General features: G+C 53.2%; 1 protein-coding gene across 1 annotated transcript in view; it reads right to left on the reverse strand.

Annotated features, from left to right (window-relative positions):
- The window catches only part of LRRK1 (leucine rich repeat kinase 1), a 95,703-nt gene that overhangs the window by 16,860 nt on the left and 51,318 nt on the right, over positions 1–27,525 (reverse strand). Inside the window, exons 7-23 of the mRNA XM_054561979.1 lie at positions 23,204–23,430; positions 22,139–22,266; positions 21,883–22,046; positions 20,974–21,111; positions 19,272–19,384; positions 17,449–17,525; positions 12,818–12,947; positions 11,931–12,043; positions 11,294–11,508; positions 9,188–9,352; positions 8,538–8,710; positions 7,499–7,619; positions 7,153–7,312; positions 6,531–6,807; positions 4,348–4,519; positions 1,207–1,370; positions 212–351 (exon numbers count right to left, since the gene is read on the reverse strand). Coding sequence (XP_054417954.1) covers positions 212–351; positions 1,207–1,370; positions 4,348–4,519; positions 6,531–6,807; positions 7,153–7,312; positions 7,499–7,619; positions 8,538–8,710; positions 9,188–9,352; positions 11,294–11,508; positions 11,931–12,043; positions 12,818–12,947; positions 17,449–17,525; positions 19,272–19,384; positions 20,974–21,111; positions 21,883–22,046; positions 22,139–22,266; positions 23,204–23,430 — 2,677 coding nt within the window. The remainder of the gene's footprint in view (positions 1–211; positions 352–1,206; positions 1,371–4,347; positions 4,520–6,530; positions 6,808–7,152; positions 7,313–7,498; positions 7,620–8,537; positions 8,711–9,187; positions 9,353–11,293; positions 11,509–11,930; positions 12,044–12,817; positions 12,948–17,448; positions 17,526–19,271; positions 19,385–20,973; positions 21,112–21,882; positions 22,047–22,138; positions 22,267–23,203; positions 23,431–27,525) is intronic.

Genomic DNA, 27,525 nt, shown 5'->3' on the forward strand with positions numbered 1-27,525 from the left:
CCAGTTCGCCCTCTGCACCCACGGATTCCCCAAGCTGTTCCAAGCCACCGTTGGCTGACGTTGTGGATGCAGAGCCCGTGGATACAGAGGCCAACTGTGTATTTATTTAAAAAGTCCGTATAGAAGCAGACCTCACAAGTTCAAACCCCTGTTGTTCAAGGGTCCATTGCATTAACACCTGCAAAGGCTGGGTTTGAGAACGTTCTCTTACCGGGAAACCACTGATCGATCAAGGAGTTGACATGGTCTGTGATAAACGCCATGGCGGAGAAGTCCCTCACTTCCGACTGGCAGATGATTTTTATTCCTCCACTTTTCTTCTTCTTCCAGTTCACGTCCGAGGATTCCACGCTGCAAGCCAGAAGCAAAAAGGGGTCCACTGTGATCCAGCCGGCCGTGCATACAGGGGTGGGGACCCAACCTCCGGGGACCCTTAGGGTCCAGTGCCCTGGTAGGACTGTCAGGGGGAGCCCCTGCGTTTGTGTGCATGGCCCTGCCTTGTCCCCAAACCGCCCCCAACACGGGGAAGTGGACATTAAAAAGGGCTTTGCCATAAGGGACACGCAGGCTGGAGTCTGACTCTCAGGCGTGACCCCGCGGGGAAGGTCTTCCTTGTCTGACCTACAGGATTCTCATCTGTCACGTTGAAATGGAAACATCTGCGGGAAGGCACCAGGCGCCAAGGGTGGCCCAAATCAGGCCCTCAGATAAAGAGACTTTCCCCTTGTCCCTTCTCTTCTCACAGAGCTGGAGAACATTTTGGAAAATTCATTGTAAATAGGAAACGATCTTGTGTGTTTATTGAACCGGATTAAAATTATTTATTAAACTTGATGTCTCCCTCTCTCCAAAAAAATAAAGAAAAGAGGAAAACGGAGCCAAGGGAGGTATCTTCTGTCTCACTCGGGACTAGTGACATCATCTAGGACAGGTCCTGGGACGGGGTAGTGTGTCACCGAAGTGACCACAAGGGTGCCAGAGCTCAGAGGCCACCTAGTTCCCTCAAGCCCTGGGCTGGTCACCACAGCGTCCCTCGCCTTGTATCCTACAAGGGAAGAGAGGAGGCGTGAGGAGGTGGGGACCCTCTGGGACATTTTTGGCGGGGTGTCTCCTATTTCCAGCAAGCTGCTGTGATGAGCCACTCTCCGGAGCAGAACTCGACACCGAGGGGACAGTCCCCTGGCGGAGGCACCCCAGGGACCCTACCTGAGGTAGCCCCCTTCAAAGGTGACCAGGAGGCCTTCCTGCCAATAGATGGTCTGATTTCTTTTCACTCGGAACGTGCTGCATCGATTCCTCTGGTTCCCCGCAAAGCTGTAAATGGTGACTTTACGGTGTCTGCTCTTGGTATTCTTCTTGGTTTCGAAAAGCTGAAAAGACAGAGAAAAGACCCTGCTTAAGGATTCTGGGCTCCTCCGCGGCCCTGGGCAGAGCTCTGAGGGCGCCGGCCGGGCCCCACAGTGACAAATGACCACAGTGTCTGCCCCACCCTCACCCTCCCCACTGCTCACCCAGCTGCAGAATTAAATGCCGTGTGATCAGAAGGGGTCTCAGGGGTACCCTGGGAACATTGTCCCCAAAAGCCTGAAAACAGGCTTTTCTTTCTCAAGACTGTCCCTACCTGATGTTACAAGCAAAAATGTATGGTAAGAAATGAGGAAGATACAGGAAAAAAGGTAAGCATAAAACACCAACACTCCCAGACAAAGAGACTGTGAAGGTTTTAGTGTATTTTTACATTCCATGGGCAAATATCAGAATTCTTTGCACACTTACACACTCTGGACAAATACGTGTTAGAAATATGGGTTCACAGTGTGTGATCCGTTAATGGGTCCACCATGATTGACCCCCCAGTGTACTAGAAAAATACCTCAGTGGAAAATGAATTATCAAGGGAAGGGGCTGGGGCAGGGGTGGATTATGGTATATTTCATTCCAGATTGTTTTTCTATCTACATGTATGTTTCCAAAACAGCCGAGACCATCTCTTCTAAATCAGTATCTCTAATTTTCTAAATTTCTAATTTTGTATGTCTAACTCTGTACACCATTCAAAGCTACGCTTTACCAACACCTTTAAAAAGTTATGTGGAATTTGCCCTGGGTGGTATGGCTCAGTGGATTGAGCACCGGACTGCAAAGCAAAGGGTTGCCAGTTCGATTCCCAATCAGGGCCCATCCCTGGGTTGTGGTCCAGGTCCCCTGTAAGGGGCGCACAAGAGGCAGCCACACATTGATGTTTCTCTCCCCCTCTTCCCCTCTCTCTAAAAATAAATAAATAAAATCTTTAAAAAAAAAACATGTAAAATTCATTTTCCTAAAGGTCAAAAGGAAGTACAGCAATTTCCTGATCCTTCTCTCCTTCGGATACTTAGATTGGTCCTAACTTTTGGCCCCTTCAAGCAAGCCAGATGAACATAAAGAAGCAGAAAGCTTTCTCTGATTTCAAAGAATTCCCTTAGTTCAGATTTTTAGCCGCAGGCTTATCGGGACAGGGTCTGAACGTTTTACACTGAGGAACCACTTTCAAAAACGATTAAACTATATACATACTGCCCCCAGTGTGTGGACGCTTCCTGATCCTGGGGCTTGGCTCTGCTAACTTCATGGGGGCGGCCGGTGGGGGGGGCGGGCGGGGGTGGGGAGGGGGTTGCGGAGTGGCACCTCAGCCTTGCTTGCATTTGCATGCCTCTGACTACTCAGGAGACTAAACTCCTTTCTTCTCCTCATCTGAATTTCAATGGGACTTCTTTCTTAATTTTGAGTGGAGGGAGGATACTGGGAAGGTTGCCCCCGCCTGTGAGCCCCGGCCTCTCGGCCTCTCGCTCCTCTTACCAAGCCCACTTGGGAATTCAGGCCTCACAGGACGCTGGCGCTCGGTGGCCTCCCACATAGAATATGGCAGAAGGAAGAGTTCAAAGGGAGGGCAGGGTGACCGAGTGACCGAATGGGGGCCGCTGGAGAGCCAGCTGCTCCGGCCCCCCTCCCACCAACCCACCCTTCCTGCTAACAGTGGGCGGAGAAAGTTACAATGTTCAGGCTCTTGCCTTATTTTTTTAACATTTCAGCAAAATGTGAAGATCCCCAAATACCTGTATTTAGCCAAGAAGTTGTAATTCCATAAGGGCCTTTTCATTAGACTGCAAACAGTACGCTCATCCTGAATTGAATGTCAATTGACTAACTGTGCAGTTTTGGGCTGGGGGTTCTCGTACTGTAGAGTGGCTCAGAATCTTCTGGAAGGCTTATGAAAAACTGAGCGCTGGGCTCCTTCCGGGAGTTTCTGATGCATGGGGTCTGGGTGGCCCAAGAATGTTGCATTTCTAACATGTTCCCAGGTGAAGCTGATTCTGCTGGCCCAGGAACCCCACTTGGAGAACCAACACTCTGGACAAATACTGTTTCCACGTTATTGTCTTGCTTGAAATTAGCATTGATGGGCAGCCGGGGAGTCCTTTCAAGGACCCCAGGTGAACCCACAGAAAATAACTCCTTGGGTTAGGTGGTCATTGCTTTGAGGCCAAGTTCAAGTTCTAGGTCAGTGGGCCTCAAACTTGACCGGGCAGTGGAATCAACGGGGAGCTTTAAGGGAATACTCAAGTCTGGGTGCCACGTCCAAAGATTCAACTTAGATGGTTTGGGGACCGGTCTGTGCCTGTTAGAAGCTCCCCAGATGCTTCTAGGGCACTGGTCCCCAACTTTTTGGGCACCAGGGACCGATTTCCTGAAAGACAGTTTTTCCACGGACGGGGGCGGGGCAGAGACAGGAGGCGGGGCAGAGACAGGAGGCGGAGCTCAGGTGGTGATGGGAGCAAAGCTTCCCTCGCTCTCCTGCCGCCCACCTTCTGCTGTGCAGCCCGTTCCTAACAGGCCGCGGATTGATACTGGTCCACAGTCGGGGGGTTGGAGACCCCTGGCTTAGGGCACAGGCTCAGGGGCAAACTCAGGCTCAGAAACCCATGGTTCTCCCAGTGCAGTCCCCTATCCAAGCATCACCTGGGACAAGGGGCAGAGATGCAAATCCTTGGATCCTGGTCCACATCCACTGAATCAGAACCTCTGCATGGGGGCCAGCCCTCCAGAGGGTTTGGATGTGGGTTAACCACGGCTCTTCAAGGAGCCGGGCACCCATTGAATGTTCTCAGTGGGTCCGCGGGCTCAGCAGAGAGAAGGCAACCACACTCAGGGCTTGCCTCCCAGCGCCTGAGTCAGCAGTTTTGCTGCAGGAAAAGGGTTTTCAGACCAGCCCCTCTGGCAAAGGGCGTCTCCCGCCCTTGAGGGCTCAACTGCGGGTGTCTCATGTGCACCCCGCCCTGCCTCACACCACGAAGAACTTGCCACTACCTGTAGGTCCATCTCCGCCAAGCTGATGAGCATCCGCGCTATAAACCTTTGCCAGAAGCCCACGGGAACGAAGCTCATCTTGAACACCCTCTGGATGGTGTTGGCCGTGGGGTACCGCATGCTGTTGGTGTCCAGGCCCGGTTTGGACGGCAGGAGGTGGGGCAGGAGGTAGCTGAAACACACCGAAGGGCACCATGACCCTCGCAGCCGAGCGCCGCAGGGGGGCCTGACCCCGGCAGATGGCCCAGGTGCCTTCTTCCCTGCGCCTTGGGGTCTTATTTTTAGAAAGAGCAGTTTATAGGCGAAGAATAAATGCTCCAAGAGAAAATGAAGATGGACCCCGTGAATGTATTTATCAAGGTCTCTAAGACAGACTAGACAAATGTCGAGAAAAAGACACGAAACCCTCCGTGGTCGTAAACACGTCCAACAGAGCAAAACCGCGGGGATTCTCTGCGATGGGGGTGTCGGTTCAAATGAACTTGGGACGGCCAAGGGAAAACAAACAAGAGTGGCAGAGCTCCGAGGACGATGTAGATATTGGGGTCAGAGTAACATTTTTGGCTTTCGAAGCTGTTTATTGTGCTTGGCTAGCGGAGACAACACAATCGCCTTTAAAGTTAGAACGGGGCTGTTTGTGCAAAAGAGGGATGTTTTACAAGAGCACTCTTGCTCCTCGTAAAAGCGCTGAGTCATCGGTCACTGAGCCGCGTTCCTGGCTGTGGATATTCGAAAACAGCTGAAACCAGGAGGTCCCTCCAAGAGCATCCCTGAGGGGCAGGCTCAGGGCCGAGGGAGCCTTGGGTGTGTCTTTTTCTGAACAAAGCCTTTGTCTTTGGCTCCCCTAATCCTCTTAAAATATGTCAGTTTAGCTCTGGCCGGGTATCTCAGTTGGTTAGAGCATTGTCCCAAGTTTGCGGGTTCGGTCTCCAGTCACGGCACATACAAGAATCAACCAATGAAGACATGAATAAGTGGAAGCACAAATCAACGTGGTTTTTTTTTTTTTTCTTTCTCCCTCTCTCTCAAATTAATAAATAAAGAATATAGCAGGTTAGGTTTAATAAGATGCCTTTAGAACTTTCTGGAAGAGACTCCAAAACATATTGTAGAAGGGAAACTCAGGGTCAGCCTGGCGTCAGCCCTGGCTCGGTGTCTCACATACATGGCTTAACCTCCACGCGATCCCGCTTGCCTGTCTGGGGAACAGAGGATGCCTGGCTTGCGGGGCTGGTGAAGGGAGACAGACCGGCCTGTGCAGGCGAGACCCAGAGGGGGCGGGTGGTGAAGTCTTAGTCCTCGGCCGTTTCAGACGTGGGGTGAAAGGACCTTCTCAGCCACCCTGGAGGGGGTGCCTTTCTCTTCATATATTAACCCCAATGCACAGAAGGGAAGAGAAAGGCTGATGGGACCCACATGCAGGCGTCCTGGCTCCATGTTCTAACACCGCTGCATTATAACCCTCCACGAGGGGCTGGCTAGAAGCCGGCGGCTGATTTTATTGTTCAAGCAGACATGCATAAATGTCTAAGGGACTCGCTTTTACTGAGTGTTAATGTCTCCTCCTTCCTGTGGATAAAATAACCAGACCATTGTCCGGTCTCAGCAATGTTATAAACTCACAGGCTGCCCGACCTTGTGTTTTTTCGTGGGCCAAAGTCAAGAACACCCTGGGCCCTGGTCTGCGGACTCGGAGTTCTGGATGCTGACCAACGTCAGCATCAGACCCAGGAAGTGGCTGACAGTGAAACCAGAGCAAGAAGGCCCTGAGTACCAAGCTGGCGTAGGTCCGAGCGTCACTGGATCAGAGCCACGCGGTCCCCCCGGCCCTTGCCCTTCCTGCCTGTTGAATGCCGGGCTGTGTAATTAGCATGCGCACCCTTGCCATTTACTCCATTTTTATGCACCAAATAACCACACAACCAACCCCTTAAAATGCAACCCCCCAAGGCTATTTTTAATGCCACTCTTGTATGTTTTCCTACACCTTTCCTGTAAGTGATTATCTTTGAACACAGAGAAAAGAGACACTCACGGCACAGGAAGAAGAGCCGGCCCAGACTGGCAGGCAGGCCCGTCCCTGGGAATCTTGTTCAAGCCTCTCCCCTCCCCGCCCCGTGGCCCCAGCCCCAACTCCTCCCTCCCTGGGGCGGCCCCACAGCCCAGTCTGCAAACGGACTCACCTGTCATTGGCGACAGGCAGGGCGATCTCAAACTTGGCCAGGAACTGGAAATACTGCTCTTCTGTCTGCTGCGTGAAGCCGGTCCCGACCAGCAGCATCCTGAGATCCTCCGCCCGGATCACCCCGTTCTTGGCCACCGACCGGGAGCCTTTGATGTTGAAGATCCTCTGCAGACATTCAGACAGCCAGATGGGGTCGAGGAAGTAGAGGTTCCTCAGGCCGTGGCTGGTGTCCGGGAAGTGGAGCAGGGTGCCCGTTTCTATGAGGAAGCTGATGGCTGCGCCAATAAGGGGGGAGAGGGGACAGCGTCAGACAGAGGGCAGAGGGGACTCTGCGGTGACCGGCTCCCGTGGGGGCCCGGTGGCGAATTCTTCCTAGGAAGCAACCGACTCCTCAGTGGGCTGATCTCACCGCCAGCGGCAAGAGCTACGATGGACTGATCTCTGTTATTCACGGATTCTGTCCCTGCAAGTTCGCTTACGCGTTAAAATTTGTGATGCCCGAAATCAATACCTGCTGTGCACGTGTGGTCCTTGGCAGACACGCGCAGAGCGGTTGAAAAATTCGAGTCCCCCTGCCGTCCCCCCGCCCCCACCCTCACCCCCACCCCCAGCCCACGCACCGGACTGCAGGTCCTCGTAGTCGTTGATGTCGTTGCCGGGGGTCTGCTCCACCAGCTGCTCCAGCTGCCTGTCTGTCAGATACTGCACGTCGTCGCTCAGGCTGCGCCGCTGGTGCTCCACCAGCACGGCCTCCTGGAGGCTCAGGTAGCTCCGGGGGATCTGGGGACAGGTGGGCAAGGCCGGGCCTGGCCTGAGTGGGCACAACGCTCCACGGCCCCCCTCTTTCCCCAGAGAAACTGCTCGCATGGGGACCAGGAAGCCCGACGACCGAGAGCGGGATGTGCAGATGCTCCGCAAACGGGAAGCAGGGCCCCGTGGTTCCACAGGGACGTGTGAGGCACTCACCAGCCTCCCCACGAGCCGCTGGCAGCCGATGGTGCTGCCCACGTCCTTCATGCCGCACGTGACATGGAAAATGAGCTGCCGCAGCCCCTCCTGGCCTTCCAGGCTCTTGCAGGAGATTTCACTGTGGGTGCAAAAAAGATCCACCCTTACCATTCGCGCCCCCACCCCCTGCGTCTCTGGTTTCCCACGTCGTCCCAAGCAAGTCGAGAGAACTTGGGAAACGTGGACACGGAGAAGTTTCTCGAGATCTCACTTGGTACTGAGGGCACCGTGACGGGGCGCTTCAGTCTGTCTTCCCAATGCGCCCATTTTACAGAGAGGGCAGGTGAGCTGACCCCGAGACACGAGCAGCAAAGGAGCAGACTCGGGGAGGACCCAGGGCTGGCGCTCCTATCATCACGGACCCCAGGGAACAGGACTCTACCCTCGGAGCCCGGCAGGCATGTCCCCAGGCTGTGTGCCCACCCAGGTCCGTGGGACTCTAACCCAGAGGCAACCCAAATGCCACCAGTGCAGCCATAGCCATGCACGCTGCGTTCCCACCAGAGCATGGCTACTGAAGTCGCTGGGCCTCAGTTTCATCATCTGCAAAGTGGGTACAACACAGAACCAGTGGTGGGAGTCCAAGGTCAGGAGGTGGGGGAAGGGACAAGCCCCGAGGGCCGGTCCCACGCGTCGGGGCACCCTCACCCATCCCAGCCCCTTCTGGACCACTCAGACCCAGCATGAGGACCAGGGGTCTGTACTTGATCAGTGGTCGACAGATATGATGGGCCAAGCTCGCACAACCCTGGCCACGGGGTGGCGGGGATTCATGAAGGAGGCCCAGACAGGCTGTCGCCAGGCCCTGCCCTGTCCCATCTCTAGCTGCTTCTCACCCCACCCCCGCGGCCACTCTTCGTGCCGGTTAGGAGCCCAGCCCCTGGTTAGGAGCCCTCTGCCGGGGGATCCCAGGCATTCTGGGAGGAGGGACAAGGCAAGGACCCGCAGCCCCAGCCCCGGGCGACGTCGGAGCAGCGGGAGGCCCTGGGACACTCACTGCAAGTGCTTGAAAGTGATGTCGGGGAAGCCGGTGGCCCTGGACCCGGAGGGCGAGCGGCAGAGCGCCAGCACGTAGGCCCGCAGCGTCGCGATCCTCTCCACGCGGAATTTGCTTTCGATTAAGTCCAGGTGGGTCCCGACCACGAGCACCACGGCGTTGGGGGCCTTGGCCTGCGACAGAGAACCCCGGGGAGCTCCCATCGTCTGTCTGCCACCCAGGGCCGCGCCCCGCGCTCCTGTCTGTAAACCTCGAGGGGCATTGACTGAGGGGTGTGTGAGGCCCCCCGGGACTCCCCCACAGAGGCTGGGTTTCTGGTCCCATCAGACACGGCAGCAGCTCCTGGCACCGCGGCTGCCTCCAGGCCCGGCGACCTCCACACTTGAGAGGGGCGCCCTGTTCCCTTTTTACCCAATAGCGAGGGGCTTTGAAATTAGGGCAGAAGGAACCAAGAGCGCCACAAACCATGGGGCCGAGGCGGGCTGCAAGCGCTTCCCTGTGACCTATGGTTCAGGGGTTTTCCTTCTAATGCCAAGCGTTTCTCCCTAGCAGTTTCTTTTTTTTGTCCCTCTCAGCGAAAGGGGGAAGCTTCAGAGAAGTGGCACGGCCCTTGCGATGCTCCGAGGCCGGATGGGCTGCCGCCGCCTCACCTCGATGTTGAGCAGCCAGAACTGGAGGCTGGCCACGGCCTCCTCCCCCAGCGCCAGGTTCCAGACCACCACGTACAGCGCCTTGTCCGTGAAGAAGCACTGGTTGACAGTCGCCATGCTGGCGGGACCGCCGATGTCCCAGACGGTGAATTCTACAGACTCAACCTACTTGAGCAACAAGGCAGCGACAAAGGGAGGCACTTTAAAAACCAAGGTTTTGCTCAGCCCCCTCGAGAGAGCTGATCGCTTCGCACGCTGTGTTTAGAGACTATACAAGGCCCGGCCAGGGAAAAGCTTTGCCTGCCTCGCCGTTTGTGTTCGGAGTCACTCGTCCGAGTGCGGGAAAGGGAGCCAGGGTGCAGAGGCGGGCCTTCCAGAAGCCTCTGTGTACGGCGAATGGAGCAAGGGGCCAGGCCCTGGAGGCCGAGTGTCCGTGGAACACGGGAGGGAATTGTCCTGCCCCTATCTGGGCTGCAGGCGGTTAAGCGACATCCGGCAGGAGGAAGCCCCGGCCGTGACGTCAGTGCTCACACGCAGGTCAAACCTCCAACGGAGCGAGGCCGAGGCCCCGGCGACGGGCCTCTGAACCCGTGCGGGTCAGCAGGCGGCGCCCACCAAGGACGCAGGGAAACTGCCTTGACGTGGGAATTAAACAAAAGCCTAGCTGTTGGATTGCCGGGAAAGGCTGTGTCAACGGCGGTTTCTCTATCGCTCTATGAGGTCAGAGTCTGGCCCCGGCCGCTGAGGCTGTGGTTTTCTGTAGCAAAGAACCGTTCCCACAACGCTGCGTTTTGGCCTCCATGTAGAAGGATGAAAACAGACAGCTGTTCTAAACAGCTGGAGGGCCAGTCACACAGCGTTCGGGGCTCCGCGTTCGAAAGAGCAGGCTGTCTTTGAGTGAAAAAAAAAAGGCGGGGGGGGGGGCGGGAAACTGTAATGATGGCAGAAAGGGGAGAAAAAATGGAAACAGCAATTCACCCGTCGGGCCTCGGACAAGCCTTTGCGAGAGTCCAGCTGGAAGAAAGTGACATTGAGCGATTGTTTTGAAAGCAGGAGGGACTCCAGAAGACTCTGGTTGCTTTACAGAACCTTCGGACACGAGGGAGCAAGATTTACTCCTGGGTCGCTCTGAGCGGGGGATGGAGCAGGGGTGGTATTGATATGGATGATGTGACTGTCCTGTCCCGCACAGGCAGACTCTGTTGTTCGAGGGCTGCTTTCTGAGTCAGCGTTAAATTATACATTCAGCGTAAGTGCCTAATGGGGCAGACTGGGTCTCACTGACTTGGACGGTGCTTTCGTGTGAAAGGCTGTGCTGGGGGCTATGGGAAAAATCATGCAGCCTCTGGCCTCAGAGCCCCTCGGTTTCCCACAAGCAGCCTCCTTGCACCTGCGTGGCTACACGTAACCGCACACGAGGCCACAGGTAGGAGAGGTGTAAGCTGCGGGTGCTCATTCCCTGTGCGGGGAGACAGCTTCTGGTTCCTGCCGTATTCCACCCACTGCGCTTTCATGGGCTTTCCCCTCAGACTCGAGCTCAAGACAACATTCGTTTTCATGTGTCTCACACTACATGGAAAACAGGGGGATTAATAGGTTTGCCAAAGGGTTCATTTGAAATAGGGCTTGAAAACTAGACTTTCAGCACCTGGGGTGTCAGCAGGCGCCAGGCAGGACAGTACACTCATACTCGGGGCGCTTTCTCGGACCTCCCCGTTAGGTACAGGTGCGGGCGTGTCTCTTCGCCCGTAGCAGAAGTTCATTCTCAGCCCCAGGACATTTGAATTACAAGCTCTGGGGTCCGGGGTAGTGAGGCCTGGGCACGACTCTCTTTGAAAGCTCATGTGAGAAATCTAATGACAGCCAGGATGAAGGGCCACTGGCCCGGGGCCTCAGCTTCGCTCTCGCAGAAAAACGGCACGGTCACGGTAAGAAGTTCACCACCCCTGGCAGGTGCTGGATGGGAAACAGTACTCAGCGGCCCCTGCATGTTCCCAGGGCTCAGACCCCACTGGGGGAATCCGGGGCTCCCCGGAGGGGTGGGAAGAGGGGCCCGGGGAAGCTCCCTTCCACCCATGGGGCCTCCGCATGCTGACCATCCTTGACCTTGGCTCTGGAGCCAGCTGGCCTCTGGAGCTCCCACTTGGTGGTCCTGATGGTGGCCTCGCCGTGCATCACCTGGGGGGCCCTCCCCGTCTGTAGGATCTCCAGGAGGGTGGACTTGCCCTGGCGCGGAGGCCCCACGACGATCATCTTCATCAGCTTGCACTTCTCCGCCTTCCGCAGCTGAGCGCGCAGGAAGGACAGCATGGCTTTGGGGCCTGCGCAAAATCACAGAGCAGGAAACAGGACGCTGCTGCGGACACGCGGCGCGGCGGGGGGCGCGCTCCCATCCCTGGGGCGGACCGGACCTGGTCTGGGAGGAACCTTTTCGATGCGTCCTACTAGGGCGAGTTCAGAAGGAGCAGGGGACGGCATACCGACCACCCCGGAAGTGAAGTCTAAAGTCAAAGACTTCAGACAACATCCTTGGTCCCCACGGGGGGGTCCTAGGTAGTTATCACATGGTCAGTCGCAACGGCATGGTCCTCCGCGACTTTCGCTTTCTGGATATTTCACAGCATCGTCGCAAACACGGGAGCTGGCAGTGGGCTCTGTGAGGCACCCAGCTATTTCCACCCCAGGCCCTGAACAGCTGGAACAGAGGCATCTTTCCAAGGGGATGATGCTAAGGGAGGCCTACCTTCTTTTCTGATCTCCGCAGGCACGTTGCTGATGTTCAGGTCTTCAATGTCCAATTGCCAGAGGTTGCCCAGCTGCCCCAGCTCAGCGGGGAGCTCTCGCAGGCCAGGGTTGCTGAGGACACAGTGGGGACACACACACACAGGCACACACGCACGCACACGCACAGCGCCGGTCAGCCTCTGAGGCCCACAGCGGCCACCGGGAGCCTGCACCCCAAACCCAACTTCTTGGGCTCCAATTTCAGCCATTCTATTTAAATACTAACTTCAAAGCCTTCCTCCCTGGACAGTCGGGGGTTCAAATGGCAGCTCTGTCTTCTGCAAATCCCTGTGGCTTAGTACTCGGTCCCCTCCCCCAACCTTCTCATCTGGTCCACTAGTTACACCACTTTAAAGATGATCACTATCGCCACAGCCAGACGGCTCAGTTGGTCGGAGCATCGTCCCACACACCAAAAGGTTGTGGGTTCGATCCCCGGTTGGGGTGCATACGAGAGGCAACTGACGAATGTCTCCCTTTCTGAAAATAAACAAACATATCCTCGGGTTGTGATTAAAAAAAAAGAGGTTATCACTTCTCAAAAAGGCAGTGTGACCTGAGTTATTTTATATTTTCATGAAGATTTTCATACTGTCCGAACACCCGTAGCTGCTCAGTAAAAGAAAGGATGAAGGATCCAAGAGTTCTTCTCACTGTGACTGAGCAGAGCAGCCGACGGCTTATTGCGTCACTACCCTCTGCCTACCCCTCCCGCGTGCCTTTGACTAAGCCCGGCTCTGAAAATCCCTCCGCTGCTTCTGGGCACACAGATGGCTCCTCTCTCCCTGGCTGTGTCCTCAGGTGGCTTATGGAAGGACGTGCCGCCTCCCCGGGCTGGGTACTCACTTTCCCAGGTAGAGTTCCGATAAGCTCTTCAGTAGGCAGACCGAGGGAGGGACCGCATCCAGATGATTGTCATTCAGGCAAAGGACTTCCAGAGACTCACTTAGGAAGGCCGGAAACTCGAGCACACAGGCTGCAAAGAAATGGCAAAGCAGACTGGACACGTGCAACGAATCATGGGCCATCACGGCGTGGAGCCCGAGCTGCTGGAAGAACAGGAGCCACCTCAGAGTAAGAGGCATACCTCATGGATCTAGGGGTTCTAATGCCGGCATATTGTCCCGCAGATGTCCCTGAACTCGGGGCAAAGGGGTGAGGACAAGGATGCTCAGTGGCACAGTGTCTGATATTGAAGACAGCCTAGCCATCCGCCCTCAGGGGACAATACACACCTATCATGATGCACGGGCATGTCTACACTCAAGAGCTGTTGGTGAACTGAAAAAACAAGGTGTGGAGCAAGGTGTCTGAAGGCTTCATTGATGAACCACAATACGTGTGCAGACATGCAAGCAAACCCACAGCCCATGCATTTATGTGTGTGTTTATACACATAGGTACACACACCACAATGCACCTATGTATTCTGTATGGCGTTATCTGCAAGCATATACACCAGAAATGCACATATGCATGTATAACAGTTACCTACTCTTATAAGCATGTGTATACACTCCACAAGGCACATAGGTGTGTATATGTTACACATATATGTCAGACACAAACACGATTGTTACCAGACACCCATGAAATTCCATAGCTGTCTCTGGGGTAGAAAAATATTAGGAGGCTGAATATTCCTTCCATGCCCTATGGTCCTGTTCGAAAATTCTATTTACCTTGCCCATGTATTACTGCTTCAATGAAAGAAAGCTAGTTAACTAAAAAATATTCCTACAGGCTTAGTTTGCATGTGTCCTAAGATGGCATTCTCTAAAACACAAGCCAACTCTCTAGCATCTGACTCACTTCATTAATTAGGCTAATGATGACATGGCCATTAAAATCATGTCAAATCTGCCGTTTTCACGGGCACCAGAGTGTGTGAGTTGAGAAAGAACATGGCCAAGGGCCCAGAAACACGCACTGATGGGAAGCAGAGCTTTGGATTCTAGCAGAGTCTCTAAAGTGCCTTATGCCCCCTCCGAAGGCAGGGAGAGGGGGCCAGGACAGCCTGCCCTGAGGGTCCCTGTCAGCTCGGAGAGTCCAAGACAAGGCGATGGCTCGAAGCCCTCTCTCCGGGTTCTCTGCCAGGCAGCGAGCGAGAAAGGGAAGCCAAATCTCTCGCTGGGCTGAAACAACACTCTACTGCCTTTGACTGTGACGCCCCACTGCCTGCTTGACTCTGGTTGTAGAGCCCATGGTCCTGAGGCACCCGGCCCCAGAGAATATTCTGGGAGAGGTGATAACGGGGTCCCGAAACAGGCGCTTGGAAATCTGCCTCGTGGGCCGCCGTGGCGAACGGGACTCAATGCCGCGACCCCTTCGGGATGAACCGTGCAGCCGGCTTCTAAAGACGGCGTGGTGCTCGACCCCATTCCCTAAGAAAATGTTCCAAAGGGCTCCTTCTTTTGTTTTTCTTTTTCCAATGAAAAAGAATGACCAGCTTTCGCCTGCCCTCATTCACACCGAACACCACCAATAATAAGAAAGGCGGCCTTTCTTCCCGGAGAACACATTGGAACATTTGGCCTTGATGCCTTCCCGTTTTCTAGTTTCGTCTTGGTGTTTACGAAGCCTCTTTAAGCAAAGGGTGGATGGAAGAAGGAATTTTTGCTCTGGACGGGGGCAACACCTGTCCTAGAGCTCCCGGCTCAGTGTGGAAACTCTGAAAACCAGGCTGAGGAGAGCACAGCGCGAGGCATTTATGAACTGTAATTATTTATTCATAAGTTATTTATGACTCCGCTGGTCTGAATGTTACCGTAAAAACGGCCGTCCAAATTATTTTTGGATGAGGCCGCTGCACAAATATGACTCCTTGAATGTGCATAAATTTGCCTGGAATTTTACTGTCCATCTGCAAACAAGTTATCTTTTATAGATAATTCCTCACCCAAGGCTCCGCAGCCCCGAGGGAATAACTGTACTGAGGAAAAGCGTTTGAAACGGGGCGCCTCCTTTTCACCCGGACGTGGGCCTCAACGTTCGAGACGAAAATGAAAAAATCAAGGGGCCTTTGTCACGGGCCAACTCCGCCGTCCAGTTCTGCCAGGGGTACTTTCAAAAGGTGTGGCCTCCTCACCCAGCCCCCCAGGCCTCCAGCCATCACTTTCGAGAACGTTGGTACGTGCTCCTACAGTGCTTTTCATCACGCGCGTTTGACCTTGTACCCTGGGGGCTCTCCCGGGGGTGGCTGGTCCCACTGAGGGCCGGGCCCACCTCCTCACACACTTCTCTGTGGGGTCTCAGCTTCTAAGCTGCAGACGCCCTTCCGCTCAACCCAAACGTTGAGAGGCTCTGTGCGTGGCAACCGCAACGGCAACGGCAACGGGACTGAGATCCATACCAGCGGCGCTTGTCACGCCCATTGCTCCATTTTGGCTTGAATGAGACGAAAGTGTTTGTTTCTCTTTCCTCCCTCTCTTTCCTGCCCCTACGTCTGGACTCAATTTCCAAAGTCCTAAGGCCTTCGTTTTAAAAAGGGGCAGTTACGAAATTCCTAATTGTACTTCCCTCTCTGTGTGGTTCAGGACATTTACATTTGTTTCCACACCATCTGACCTTCCTTTTCTGCAAACTGTTTACATCTCTCGCCCATTTTTTTGCCTATTGGGTTGTCTTTTTTTTTTTTAAATCAATTTGTAAGCAGTCTTTGTATATTAGGGGCTTTAGCCAATTTATGTTGCAACAATTTGTGTTGCAAATATTTCTTCTAAGTCTGTTTTCACAAAGCCCAGGATTTTGGCCTTTTTAGAAAAATGATTTCTGGGTTTCCCACCTAGCTTTGAAAGGTCTTCCCCACCCCCACCCATACATATATTCTTTTAAAGGTTATTATTTTCTTTTTCCTTTCATTCTTATATCTTAAACCCACATAGAAATTTTGTAATTGATGTAGGGCTGGAAATCGAGGATTGTAACTTTCTTTTTCTGTCTGGACTGCAGTTATACCAACACTATTTGTTAAACAATAAAACATTCTTTCTCCACGAAAATGAAATACCACTCTTGTCATATATTAAGTTCCTGTATTGATTTAGGCCTGTTTTTCAGAGGCTCATCTGTTTCCCTGATGATGTGTTACCTTTTCAATCATGTAAACGCATTCATACATGACTGATATACACATATCATATGTATACACACAAGCACACCAGTTCATCAAAAGCACAACAGAAGGACAGGTTATTTTTTTCACCTCCTGCAAATGTTCCTGGGCCTCCATGGGGTTTCTTATCCCCACCTCAAGCCATCTGTACTTAAAGTGCACTTGCCAACAGAGATCTATTAAGTTGAAGACGAGAGTTATATTTAAAATCAACTAAATACTGGCTCCTATTCTATGGGACAGCACCCTGAGGGATAGTTCTATGAGCTTCGCTGGCTTTAGACGTCTTAGCTCTCAAGTTAAAGAACAGGGCTACTTAGCACCCGGGATGGGTCCACGCCTCCCAACCTTACCTCACAGAAGAAAAGGAACAAGGAGAATTTGTTTTCCTAAAAATATTCTGCGCTGAACTGGCCTTGTTGTGTGACCAGTACAAACATTCTAAGAAAAGTTCTGTTTCTGATGAATTTGGGGGAAGACCCCAAGTCCCTCTGGACTCAGCCTAGCCAGGACAGCTTGCGAGACCAAGGGTGGCTGTGTTCCCTTGTGTCTTCACAAGATCCCGTAGTGGGGCTGTGAGAACGTCACAGTGCTGCCTCCCTGCCTCTGCCCCCGCCCCCCGCCCAGGACGGGGTCGAAACCTGGTCTGCCACCGAGCAGCAACGTGACCAGTCAACCCTTGAACCACGGACTGAATTGTGCCTCCCTAACGTGATGGTATGAAGAGGTGGGGGCCTTTGGGAGGCGATGAGGTTGGATGAGGCCCTGGTGGGGGGCGATGATGGGTTTAGTGCCCTTATAAAAAGAGACACGCGATAGCTTGCTCTCTTTCTCTCTTTGCGCCGTGAAGACACAGCAAGAAGGCAGCCGTCTGCAAGCCAGGAAGAGAGTCCTCACCAGGAACAAACCACGCTGGCACCCTGATCTCAGACCTCCAGCCTCCAGAGCTGTGAGGAAATGCATTTCTGTTGTTCAAGCCTCCCGGTCTCCAGTACTTCGCTGTGGAAGCCCAAGCAGACTAAAACACTCGGGGAGTCTCAGTTTCCTCATCTGTAAAATGGGGATCCACAACCCACACCTTATGTTGTGAGAATTAAAGGAAGGCTAACATATTTAACACGTCTCGGGCAGTGCTCACAGGCTGCAGGCTGTCTGTCCACACACAGCAGCTTCTAGTCTTATTGGGTTGTAAATGGGAAGGGGGTTTCAGGATACGCAGGCCACGTGTGTCCTGCAAACAACAGGCCCAGTCAAATGTGAGCATCTCTGACATTCCTACAGGGCATTGTGGGAAAAACCCTATAGAAGAATAGCAAGGAACCACCTGCCCAGCATCCTCACCTCCCAGCACCTACACACACACCTGTCTCCGTCCCTGACCGCTGGCGCCCTCTGGTGGTGAAAAAGGAAATACGCTTTGTTTTGAGTCCGTCGTCATTTCTGCTGGGAGGAAAAAACGTCAACATTTGAGGAAAGCAGGACAAAGACCTTACTATTTTGGCTGTGGCTCTATCAGGCCGAACCGTGCAGCGAGAAGGGAGAAAATTCCATCAGCGGAGCGTTGGGCCCCTTGCCGCTGACGTGTGAGTGTCGGCAGCTCATTGCACCCGTTGTGCTCAGAAGTCTTTGGGGAAGAAACGGCTAGACAAGGTGGCCTGACGCACGCATGACCGGTGGTTTCCATTCTGGCGCTTTTCCACTTCCGGCAGGTGTGAGCGTTTCCGTGCCAGGCGGGAATGCCCGTTCCAGCGGATGGGACTTTTGAGGCTGCTCCCCAGGCCAGTTCTCTTTGGGAGGTACGTTCTGCTGAGATGCCACAGAGGTGACCTTCAGCAGCCGAACCTGGAGGCTGGTCTCCAGGGCCCCCAGGGCCACCTGGGCTCATCCTCAGATTGTCACCTATTTATTCCCTCTTGGGGAGGGGGCTTCTTTTTATTCAATATATACGAGGTCTGTCCGGAAAAAGTCCAGCCATTGTTAATATAAGGAGAGTGGTTTGCATGACATCGATGTCACCTGGCAGCCAAGGCGAGTGAATTGGAATGTGCGTGTGTGAACAATGATGACTTCACTGTGTTAGCTATTGGGGGTGGTAGACGCCACTGAGTGAGCATGTGTACTGTGTGGCTGTCGCGTTCAAAATGAATCTACATCAAAGTTTGCATTAAGCTTGAACATTTCTCTGTGGAAACTATTTGCATGATTCAGAGGCCGCAACTATGGGCAGCTGGTGATTGGCAGCTTCATCACAACAAAGTGCCCACTCGTGTATCACGCACTCGTGGCAAGTTTTTTTGTAAAACATCAAATCAACCAGGTGACTCAGCCCCGCTACAGCCCAGATTTGGCACCCTGAGACTTTTGGCTTTTCCCAAATCTAAAGCCACCTTTGAAAGGGAAGAGGTTTCAGACTTTCGATGAGATTCAGGAAAATACAATGGGGCTGCTGATGGCGACTGGGAGAACCGTGTGAGGTCCCCAGGTGCCTACGGTGAAGGGGACTGAGGCGTCATTGCCCTATGTACAATGTTTCTTTTATGTTGTATCTTCTTCAATAAATGTCTCTATTTTTCATATAACATGGCTGGATATCTTCTGGGCAGATCTCGTATATACACACTGGTTAGCAATTGGGGGGTACTTTTTATTCGATCAATAAAAACTTTTGAACAGCATGGCAGGTTAGGGTAACGGGAGAAGAGTCTCCAGCAGTCTTTAACATTAGAAATGGGGGACACCGTTATGGGCTAGCCTGTGTCTCCCCTTCTCCAAATGCATAGGTTGAAGTCCTAACTTCCAACACTCAGCATGTGGCCTTATTTGGGGATGAGGTCTTAACAGATGCATTTAAGTTACCACAAGGCCATGAGAATGGACCTTTTCTCAACATAACCGGTGTCCTTACAGGAAGGGGACACTCGGACGTGGGACAGAGGGAAGACCACGTGGGGACACAGAGAAGACAGCCATGTCCAGGCCCAGGAGAGAGGCCTCAGAAGCGGTCAACCCTGCTGATGCCTTGGCCTTGGCCTTCCAGCCTCCAGAACTGTGACAAATAAGTGGCCCCCAGCCTGTGACACTCTGCGAGGGCCACTCCAACAAACTAAGAGAGACACAACCCCAGGGACTGCTCCACTACTGTGTCAAGCACATTTTCGAACCTGCCCGCGACAGAGACTTGCTTACTTGCCAAACTGGTTTCTGGAGAGATCCAGGGTTTTCAGCTGCTTGCAGGTCCACTTCTCGGGAGGTGGCACAGCCACCAGCTGGTTTCCCTGTAACCTCAAGGACGTGAGGGCCTGCGGCAGAGAGGGAGAGAGGTGGAGATGCCATTGAATGCCAACGGGGAGGACAAAAATGAAGAGAAAAATCAGTTCCCCGGCAAACTGCTGCCAAATGATTACGACCGGTTGACCTTAACCGAGATTCCATCATGGGGGCTCAAGAGTTTCTTCGAACTCAAGAAACTAGACCAAACAGATGGGAGACTTTATAGAAGACCCTTCCTCCCAGGTCCATGGGAGACAACTCTTCTAGAATGAAAGGAGCCTAAGTATTTCTCAGAGCTGAGACCTCACGCGAATCGCAGGGGTGAGGAGCTGGACCAGGTTCTTTCCCTCCTTTTCTGGCTGCGCTGGGAACCAGAACACCAAGCCAGTTGCTGGTGTGACGGAAGAAGTAATAGACTTCTATTACTATGTCCCGCCAAGGACAGAGGTCAGGTAGCAGATGTGACCTCCTGGCCAGGGGTGTCCCTTCGGGTAGTAGTGACCTGTGTCCTCACCCACGGGCTCTCCCCGTGCAACGGACACAGCCTGGGGCCCTTTGTCCATGTTTGCCCTGGCGCTCACCGCTTGATGGCCCTCGTCCTGAGAATATGCGTGGTGACAGGGCCCCTGCTGCCTTCTGGGGGTCCCTGAGCATGGCGGGGGCGGGGGGGACTGCACCAGGCCTTGGAGGAGAGCCTGTGGGGGCTGAGGCTTGTGGACTCTGCCTGGGGTTGCCCCGAGGCCTTCGGCAATCTCTAATCAGGCCACTTTCTGGGGCTGGTCTGAGGTGTCAAGGTCAAATGCTGAATAGGATCTATGCTTTGCCTTAAGGGGTTCCCATCGAGTGGGAGGGCGAAGCAAAGACCGACGGGCAACAGCCCAATGTGGGAAAGGAGCCCCGGCTGGGTGGCTCAGTTGGTTGTGGCATTGTCCTATGCACCCAAAAGTTTGCAGGTTCGATTCCCAGTCGGAGTGTGTGCAGGAGGAAACTGACCAATGTTTTTCTCACATCATGTCTGCCTGCCTGGCTCTCCCTCCCTCTTTGCCTCCCTCCCTCCCTCCCTCCCTCTCTCTCTAGGATCAGTGACCATATCCTCGGGTGAGGATTAAAAAAAAAACAACAAGAAAGGAGCCCCACATTGGTGGGGAGGGGACAGGGGACACACAGTGCTTTGGAAAAACGCACTTTCCTGAATTCATGTCCCAAGAAGCTTCCAGGACGGCCACCTCTGGAGCGGGAGGAAGGGACAAGGAGGCTCTGCCAGGCAGTGTCCCCCTGGCCTTGGCTTCCTACAGCAGCTGGCCTCTGTGCCACCAGGAAAGGGACAGAGCCGGAGAAGGTCAGACAGAGGGGCTGCTGGGCTGTGCTCACAGATTTCAACGCTAAAGAAACCCCTGGGGGTAAGATCCCATAATCCTACCCCCTCACATAGCTGTCTCCATTTTGCACATTTCCTATTGATCTTTGCTCGTAATGACACTTTTTTTTGACAGTTGAGCTTTTCTCAACATTTTTTTTGGTCTCAGGCGCTCAGGAGAAGTGCCCAGACTTCCCTGCATGGCCGACTGACTCTCTCACAAAAGCAGGACGTGAGCGCTCTGGGTGCTGTTAGACTCACATCGAGCTGGAAAAGTCCTGGAGGAACTTCCTTGAGCGCGTTTTCCGAGAAATCCACCTCCTTAAGGTGGTTTTTCCAGAAGACAGCCATCCTGTCTGGTAGGCACTCCAGGGCATTGTGGGACGCTTTACAGCATTTCTAGCAGTTTGAGGAGAAAGAGAAGGAGGTAGAAATTAGCTTTTTGAAGGCGGCGGTGCTGATGAGGAAGACTTTCCCAATTTGATTTAAAAAGAAGACCTTTACCCCACAGCTCTGTAAGAAATGGGATCCCGTTAATTAAGAGGCTGCAAAGTGTGGTTGTCCCGTTTTCCCATCCCTGCCCCAAGGGACAGATGGCAACGGGTTCTCAGGGGAGACAACAGTGGCTCCTAACCCTTTTCCTCCATCCCAGAACATTTGGCTCATTGTCCTGGGAGATAATGGAACAATTCAGGCCCAGGCTCTGGGGAGGGGCCGGGCTCCCACACGCGTCTGTTTAAACAGGAGATGTTAATACTGGTGACGAGGATTTCCTGGTGTGAGACCAACAGCAAGAAAACGCATGGCTACTCCTTACGCTGCTCCATCTGCTTTTGCGCGCAAACGTCCCGAGAAACAAAAACACCATTTCATGGGCGGTGCGATGGAGGCAGATTATTTCTTCTTTAGTCTTAGTGTAGAGCTGTCTGAAAGGACCGGAGCCCCTCCCCCTGCTCATCTTTTTGCAGAGAAGTCACCCTACGCCGGACACGCAAGTTGTAAATGCGGAAAGGTCTGTGGGTCTCAGGGTGCAAATCTCAAGCCCAGAGCCACACGGCCTGGCTTTCAGGTGAGTCACCTGCCTGAAACACTCGCTACCCAGCGTGGCCACCAAAGGGGAGCAGATGAGACAGGCACCAAGCCCTCCGGGACTTCCGGTGTGATACTAACCAAAGGACAGGCCCAGGCGTCTGGAAAGACCTTCAGTTTGTTTCTGGAGACATTCAGATAACTGAGCGACTTGAAAGAATGAAGAAACACCATAGGCAGCTCTGTCAGCTTGTTGTCAGAAATATCCAATTCCTGTAGTTTCCGCAAACCAATCCAGTTAGTGGCTAGGGAAGAAAAAAAGAGTATGAACTGGTAGATAGATCCCTATGAAGAAGAAAAGGACGAAGGAGGTCAGGTTATGGGTGGTAGAACATACCACTTTCTTCTTCGAACAATTTTTCTAAGTAATTTTTTGAGGCGGTCAGTTTTTGGAGCTTGGAGAGGTGCAGAAATCCCGGCGGGAGATGGGACAACTTGTTGTTGGAAATGTCAATTTCCAGGAGCCTGTCGTGGGGGAAGAAGGACGTCAAAGCCTCCGAAGAAAGAGGTCAAGCTCCCCTGTTACGTATTTCTGTAAACACAGGGGCGCAATTTTCCTCTGGCCCCTTGCACAGAACGGGCCTTGAAACTGTAGCGATCAAACTTTTATTCATTACATTAACTGTTACCATGTCCAGTGCAGACAAAGAAAATAAAAGCTGTCTTTGGGGTGCCCTGGTCTCTCCGGCCAATAGAAATTAAATCCTTTCTCATAGGTGGGAGAGCGGCCTGAGCTGGTTGAAAGATGCCTTCAACTTTCTGGACCCCTGAGTAGGGTGCCCCACGCAGGACTCCCGCTTGGGTGACGGGCGTTCTTTAGATTTTTGTGTGTAGCCCGCCCCCCCCACCTCCCGTTACTGATGACCCTAAGTTCCTTCCAACCTGCTTCTTTCTCTCTTACTCTTAGAGCTTTAGCTTCGCAAGGCCTCCCCCCAAAAGGAGACAGAACTGCTCACACTTGTCCCTGCTGCCAGCGTCCCGTGGGGTGAGCTTGTCCCCCAAGGCCCTCCCCCCTTTCTCTGGGAGGTGGGATAAAAAAGTCGGGGTGCTTGGGCCTTACGGCTTCCATCAGCCCCCGTCTCTGATTCCCGTGTGCTGGACCAAGATGGGGCATCGCGGACCAGCAGGTCCGCCAAGCCGCTAGTGGGCAGTGTACACGGCGGGGCACACAAGCCACCCCGCTCTGCATCCCCCTGGATGGGAGATGGGGACCTTGTCCCCAAGACAGAGCTTGCATCAGGGAAAACAGAGCTTCCTTCTCTCATTTCCGCTGAAAATTGGTTTTTAAAACCACTGACTACCGTCAGGGAGCCCGTGGGGGGCTGGCCCCGGCAGCTGGGGTGCAGAGGGTGCCCCCGCGCGCGCCGCTCACACCCCCGCACGTGTGATGGGGGACGCCCACCTGGAACAGATGATCTCGTCTGATGACTGCACGCCAGGTAGTTCGGCCAGGTGGTTGTCCGAGAGGTTCAGCTTCCGGAGGTTGATGAGCCCCCAGGGGATGACCGACGGGAGGGAGGACAGGCAGTTGGCAGAAAGGTCCAGCTCTGTGATCTGGCAGGAGATGTCTATGAGCCAGTCGATATCCACCCAGGGCAGCTTGAGGTGAGACCATTTCACACGGAGAGCCTGGGCGCGGGAGACAGGGGAAGAACAGCCGTGGGCGGTGAGCGCAGCGCAGGGATCGGCTTGGGATAAATCAGTGATTTATTTGCGTGTGAGCTGGCGGGAGTCCCAGATGTTGGGACCTCGTCTAGGGACCGGTATTGAGCGGGTAAGCACCTAGTCGCATGGAGCAGGTAATCTCTGTACAGCTCCAACTAATCTCTCCCCAGCCTCTAGAGGGAGCACGTGGGCTTAATGTCACGGTCACAGAATGGTAGGAAGCAGCAGAAATGGCCCTTGCTCTGCCCGAGGAGACCACCCAAGCTTGGAGAAGCCTTCCCAGGTTGAGAAGGCAGCTGGAGACCAAACCGGGGTCTTCTGACATCTCTTCCTTGGAATTAGAGCTGCTGTTGGCACGGTGCCGCCTGGGGCTCTGATTCCGGAGGGAGAGACTAAACACCCAAAAGGACAACGGCCAGACCATCTATAAAATGGAAATTTGCCCCCCCCTACTCCAGTATGCAGCAATCTGCCCAGGAAACTAACCCCCTTATCTATAATAAATAGCCCAGGGAGCTAGTCTGTTAGTAACCCAGAACTGCAGGAGGGCAGGCTGCTATCTACTAACAGTCCCGGAAGTTAAACAATTAACTTAAAAAATTTTAATTTATTGATTTTAGAGGGAGGGGAAGAAAGGGAGAGAAACATCAATCGGTTGCCTTCTGCACATTCCCCGACTGCGGCTGAACCTGTAACCCAGGCATGTGCCCTGACTGGGAATTGAACCTGCGACCTTTCGGTTTTGGGGCCGATGCTCAATCCACTGAGCCACATCGGCCAGGGAATAAACAGGAAATAAACAATAACTCTTATAACAATCAAAGCCCAGGGGCCGGGACTTGATTAGTAGCTGACAGCGTCCCTAGTCTTCGTCCCCGCTTCCAACTTGTATCAACCAGGGAAAGTCAAATATGCACCCCAGCGAATCACATAGGGCACCCCTCTTCTAGTTGGCCGCCTCCAGCTTCCCCATCAACAGCCTCCAGCCAGGGCACCCACAGCCTCCCCTCTGTCCACACCTTTGCAGATGGGAAAATGTCACAGCCGGGCTGACTGCGGGAAAGACACCAATAAAGTGGCATGAGTTTGCTTGCAAAATTGGCTGCAGTAGACAGACTTCCCGGTCTGGCCACTAGGTGGCGATGCGTGCCTTGCCTTCATCTCTTCCTTGGCTAAGGTATCAGAATCCGAAAGCCTGGGTCTCTTCCACACTCTCAAAGCTCTGGTCTTTGAACCAAGAATAAGGAACCCTCTGTCTCCGTCTGTCCCTGTCACCATTGGCCTGGACAAATGATAGCGTACTGGATTTGGGGTCAAGAGAATGGAGTTCGAGTCTCAGTGTTTTGTTTGGTTTGTTTTTTGACAAGTCACTGCAATAGAGTCGGTACAATATTTAATTTTGAAAAATTTCAAAATTGCGGAAAAGCCGATCTGGGACACAATGAATAAAACCCCTATGCCCTTCATTGTTAATACATCGCCACTTTTACTTTCCTCTCTCTACTCACCCAGGGGAACACACACACGCTTTTCATTATTTGCTGGATCCTTTGCAAGTGAATTGTGGGCATCCTGGCCCTTCACCCCTAAATAATCCAGCATGTTTCCCGAGTCCGCCAAGAATCACATTGTACTTAGTTGTCACATCACGTTCCCGTAACCCAGTTTATGTCTTTCTCAGCTTTAGCATTACAAGTTTTCAAGTCATTCCAGTGGCCTCGTAGAATATCCCATTATCTGAAAGCGCTCAATTTTGTTTCTTAAAATTTAGATTCTAGTTAGGCGCTTTTGGCCCAAATCAGACAATATTGAGTCTTTCCGTTGGCAACCACCAGGGGGCACCCGATGGCTGGCTATTCCACTGTTGGTGATGCCAAGCCTGATCGGGCGGTCAGGTGCCAACTGCCGGATCCCCTCTGTGTAAAAGTACATTTTACTTTCTGTGACTAGTAAGCAACCTGGGGGGTGACAATCTGAGATGAGTGAGCATCTTGTGTTCTGACGTCATTTCCTCCAGTGGTTTTAGCATCAGTATTGACCCTGGCCTGGATCCATTAGTACACTGGTTGCAAAGTGGTGCTTTTTTAAAAACTACCATTCCTTCTATGGTTGGGACTTGGCATTCCTCTGCACAGAAGCCTCCACCATCCCCCCCAACCGCTTTTAAGTATCCCTGTGGACTCACTGATTTTTTTTTATTATTATTCAAAGCATTATAATCCATTATTGCCACTTTATCTTTGTGATGCTCAGGTAGTATGCAATTAGGCCAGTGGGAGTCCCCCTGGGGGCTCCTGTCGCTCTGATATTTCCCTATCAGTCTGGGGCACTGCCTTACTTCCTGGGAAGTCAAGGGCGTCCAGTCTCCTCTGCTACTTCCCAAGCCCCAGCCCTGGAATCAGCCCTGGTTCCCTTTAGCAGAAAATGGTAGTTAGAAACCACGATCTGGGTGCTAGGTGTGCTCACTGCTACTGGGGTGTTGCTGCTTCCTGGCCCGTTGACTGAACCCAGCTCTGTACGTAACATGAGGACACGCTCATGCCGCCAGTCCAAATCCAGCCTCGTGGGCTGCTTTCTCTCATTCACCACTGCATCACCCTCCGCCTTGGTGGTGGTGGTTTCCATCTGTTAAATAAGCAGTTTGGGCCAGGTGACGATGTCTCTCCAGGTCCCGTGTGGACCCGGGGATTCTTCCTGGCTTGTGGTGTTTTCAAGGACAGTGGCCTCCCATGGGAAAGCGTGACAGCGGATCCAGGAGCAGGTTGAGAGGAAGGGCGACATGCTGGTCCTTGCAATGCCAAGTTCAGGAAGGCCCTCCTAGGGCCTGGCTGCCACCCCTTCCTGGGTTCTCAGAGACACACCCAGGTCTCAGGCCCCAGGCCAGACAGCTGCACACATGGCCCAGGTGTCCAGCTTGCAGCCTGGCGACCCTCCACCCACCGCGTGTGGCCGCTGTGGCCATTCTGTATCAAATGGCTGGGCCTGATCTGAAACAGTAGCCAAGTGCAAAACGAAAAGGAGGCCAGCTTTACTCCTGATTTTAAACAACAAATCTTAGGCATCTATGGAAAGTCTTCTTTTCTTTTTTTACTAAATCCTCACCCAAAGCATTTTCTGATTAATTTTTTTAAGGGGGGTGATGAGGAGAGACAGAGAGAACCTTGATGCGAGAGAGAAACATCAATTGGTTGCCTTCTCCTACGCACCTGACTGGGGATCGAACCCGCAACCTGGGCATGTGCCCTGACTGGGAATTGAACCCACAACCCTTCAGTCTAAAGGATGATGCTCCGACCAAATGAGCCACACTGGTCAGTGCTATGGAAATTCTTATAAATAAAGCTCTGCGGGACCACCAAAATAAATAAATAAATAAAACAACAGAAAAGAATCAGACTATTATTATGACATGAGCCAATTATGGTACCAATGACCTAAACATCCCTGAAGGGTCAGCTGAGACGCTGTTGTCCCAACAATGACACTTTCCTCTTGCACCTTCTCTGTGTCCTCCTAGCCAAGAGCTGCGAAGAGCTCTTGGCCAAGAGCTGCAGCCTGGAACCGCACAAGGAGGCGGGACTCAGCCTTAGCCCTGTGTCTCTTTAACTGAGACCAGGGGACGCTTGGGCAAGTCTCGCTGCAGCTGAGAACCTTCCCAGACTCTCTCCAGCTCACGTCTCCTTAGAGGAACCTGTTCGCTGATTTCACGCTGCACTAACTCAGCCGGAGGGTTGTCCCTTCTGTCCCAGCAACTGGAGCGGCCTTCCAGAGCCCTGACTGCATGCTCCTCCAAAGCTCAGTGGTGTGCCTTGCACACAGAAGGTGCTAAATAAACATTTGTGCATTGAGATGCAAGCCACTGAGACCTGCAATCCATCCATGCACGCCTCTCATCAGATTGAACATCCTAAAGACACCCAAGTCTGCTCTAAATCCTTCAGCCTTCCCCCTCCCTCAGCCTGCCTTCAGCTGAATATCCAGACTCCTACGGTCAGCCCCAGACCTCCACGATGTGCCCCAAGCACTCTCCAAGTTTGTGCCTCACGGTCCCCTCCACGC

Source organism: Pteronotus mesoamericanus, unplaced genomic scaffold (genome assembly GCF_021234165.1).
Source record: "Pteronotus mesoamericanus isolate MK-2021 breed Mesoamerican mustached bat unplaced genomic scaffold, CSHL_Meso_final scaffold_582, whole genome shotgun sequence".
NCBI lineage: Eukaryota > Metazoa > Chordata > Mammalia > Chiroptera > Mormoopidae > Pteronotus > Pteronotus mesoamericanus.